Source organism: Pediculus humanus, genomic scaffold (genome assembly GCF_000006295.1).
Source record: "Pediculus humanus corporis 1103172107487 genomic scaffold, whole genome shotgun sequence".
Lineage (NCBI taxonomy): Eukaryota > Metazoa > Arthropoda > Insecta > Psocodea > Pediculidae > Pediculus > Pediculus humanus.
In genome coordinates this window covers 13344-15412 of record NW_002987104.1, presented here as the reverse complement: position 1 = coordinate 15412, position 2069 = coordinate 13344, and the positions used below count along the sequence as shown (strand labels likewise).

Here is a 2069-nt window from a genome sequence, read left to right as displayed (position 1 = left end):
TATTTAACAAATAACAACAAGCAAAAAATATTCACAAAACTCAACAAGGAGGATCATTCGGAATGTATTGCAATACAAAAAGCTTATCACGAAAGAGCACAAAGTGATCAATTGGTCATTGAAAAATATCAGGAAGTCATCAAATCTTTGGTGTCTCAACAATGTAAGGTAATTGATTAACACAATTAAAAGTTTAATAAAAAATAATTTTGTTTGGTGTCGATTTGAAAATGAAATGGTTACTAATTATTATTTTAGCCCGAAGTTCCTTCGAACAAGTTGAAAAAATTACAAGCTTCGTACGAGAGTAAAATCTCGGATTTAAATTTAAATCTTAAAAGCAAACAATACGAAAATGAAAGTTTAAAAAAAAAAATCGACGAATTAAACGATAGCCTCGCGAAATTAAAAATTCTTCAAAGTGAGAACGAAGTCCTTAAAGAAAAGTAAAATTTTTTTAAAAAAAAAAAAAAAAAAAAAAAAAACTTTCTATAATTGATTGATTATTATTATTATTATTATTATTTTATTCGTTTTGATTTCTTTTGAGAATCATCAAAAATAATTTATTTGTATTTTTTATCGTAATTTAATTTGGTTTTTTTTTTTTTTTTTTTTTTATTACAGAGTGAATAATTTATCGACAGTTAAAAATACTCTCGAAGAAAAATTAAAAGATTGCGAAGAAGAGAAAAATTTAATTTTTGAAGATTTGAGTAGCAGATTAAACGAATCGGAAAAAAAATTAAAAGAAAATGAAAAACGTTTCAAATCGTTGGAAAGACGCTACGAAGAAAATTATAATAATCGCGAATCTGAGGTAAATTTTACCCTCCCCCCCCCCGTGTTTTAAATGTCTCCGAAAGGGAGAATAATCAAAATCATTTGTTGAACAAAAGAAAAAAAAAAAAAAAAAAATTTATTATGATTTTTTTTGGCAGCTCAAAGCAGAAAAAACGGAGATAGAAAAAAAATACACGGCTGATATTATTGCAATAGAAAAATTACTTGAAGAAAAAAATTCTGAAATATCCGTTTTAAAAGAAGAAATGTTAAATTTAAATGCTCATTTCGAAGAAGAAATTTCTAGGATAAAACATGATTTTTCCGATAATTTTAATATTAGCAAAAATAAAGAAAAGGTTGGTCGAGTCGACTGACGGCTCTCTGTTTCGTACAGGGCAATTTTTTTGTTTTTTTTTTTTTTTTGTTAATAATCGTTAGAAAAAATTTAAATTTAAATTTTATTATTCAAGATAAAACTTTTAAAAAGCAAAACACGTAAATTGGAAAAAGTTAGAGAACGAATGGCAGTTTTATTTCATTCTCAAATGCAGCAAATAATAGCGAAAAAAGATTTTTACATAGCAACATTGGAAATGCAATTGAAAATGTTCACATCCGATCTTGAAACGAATCAATCGGGATCAGACGTTCATACAAAAATGTTGGAAAAAGTGTCCGCATTAGAGTCTCAATATCGCGAATTGTTAAAAGAATCGGAAAAACAATCGATTAAAAGGAGGCAAATGGATTTGCAGGTTTTTTTGGCTTTTCCAAAAAAAAAATTACTTTTTTCTAAAATTTCTATTTAATCGAATACTGATTTATTTTTTAGAAAATTCACAATTTAGAAAAAAGACTTTTATTATGTGGTGGTAGCATAGATGATTCTTACACATCTTTAAATTGTTCCAAAACAAAATCTCTCACTTCTGTAACTGCATTTGAAAGGAAAAGTAAATGAAATGACATCGAAGGATGGAAAAACGATAATTTTTTGATAAAATTTTATTGTAACATAAGTTTTAATTTTTTTAAGTACACTTATTTTTAAGGATATTTACTCATTGCATTTAACAAAAGGTAAAAGTGTATGTAAAATTTTTTATTTCAGATCAAAACGTATGTATGTATATATTTACCTTTTTAATAATATTTTTACTACTTTCAATATTTATCTACAAAACTATGTATTCATGTATTTTGTAATTAGCAATTACACTTTTTTTCCTTTTTTTTTTTAAATATCTACAAATTATTATTATTGTTTTTTCACTTATTTATTC

At 25.1% G+C, this 2069-nt stretch overlaps 2 protein-coding genes across 2 annotated transcripts in view; one reads left to right on the top strand and one right to left on the bottom strand.

Annotated features, from left to right (window-relative positions):
- Positions 1-1870, top strand: part of Phum_PHUM140710 (uncharacterized protein) — a gene marked incomplete at both ends in the record, with an annotated part of 2580 nt that extends 710 nt beyond the window's left edge. Inside the window, 7 exons of the mRNA XM_002424598.1 lie at positions 49-168; positions 259-446; positions 628-820; positions 942-1142; positions 1257-1541; positions 1619-1739; positions 1839-1870. Of these exons, the coding sequence (XP_002424643.1) occupies positions 49-168; positions 259-446; positions 628-820; positions 942-1142; positions 1257-1541; positions 1619-1739; positions 1839-1870 (1140 nt within the window). The remainder of the gene's footprint in view (positions 1-48; positions 169-258; positions 447-627; positions 821-941; positions 1143-1256; positions 1542-1618; positions 1740-1838) is intronic.
- A 193-nt stretch (positions 1871-2063) lies between these two features.
- The window catches only part of Phum_PHUM140600 (uncharacterized protein), a gene marked incomplete at both ends in the record, with an annotated part of 770 nt that continues 764 nt past the window's right edge, over positions 2064-2069 (bottom strand). Inside the window, one exon of the mRNA XM_002424597.1 lies at positions 2064-2069. Coding sequence (XP_002424642.1) covers positions 2064-2069 — 6 coding nt within the window.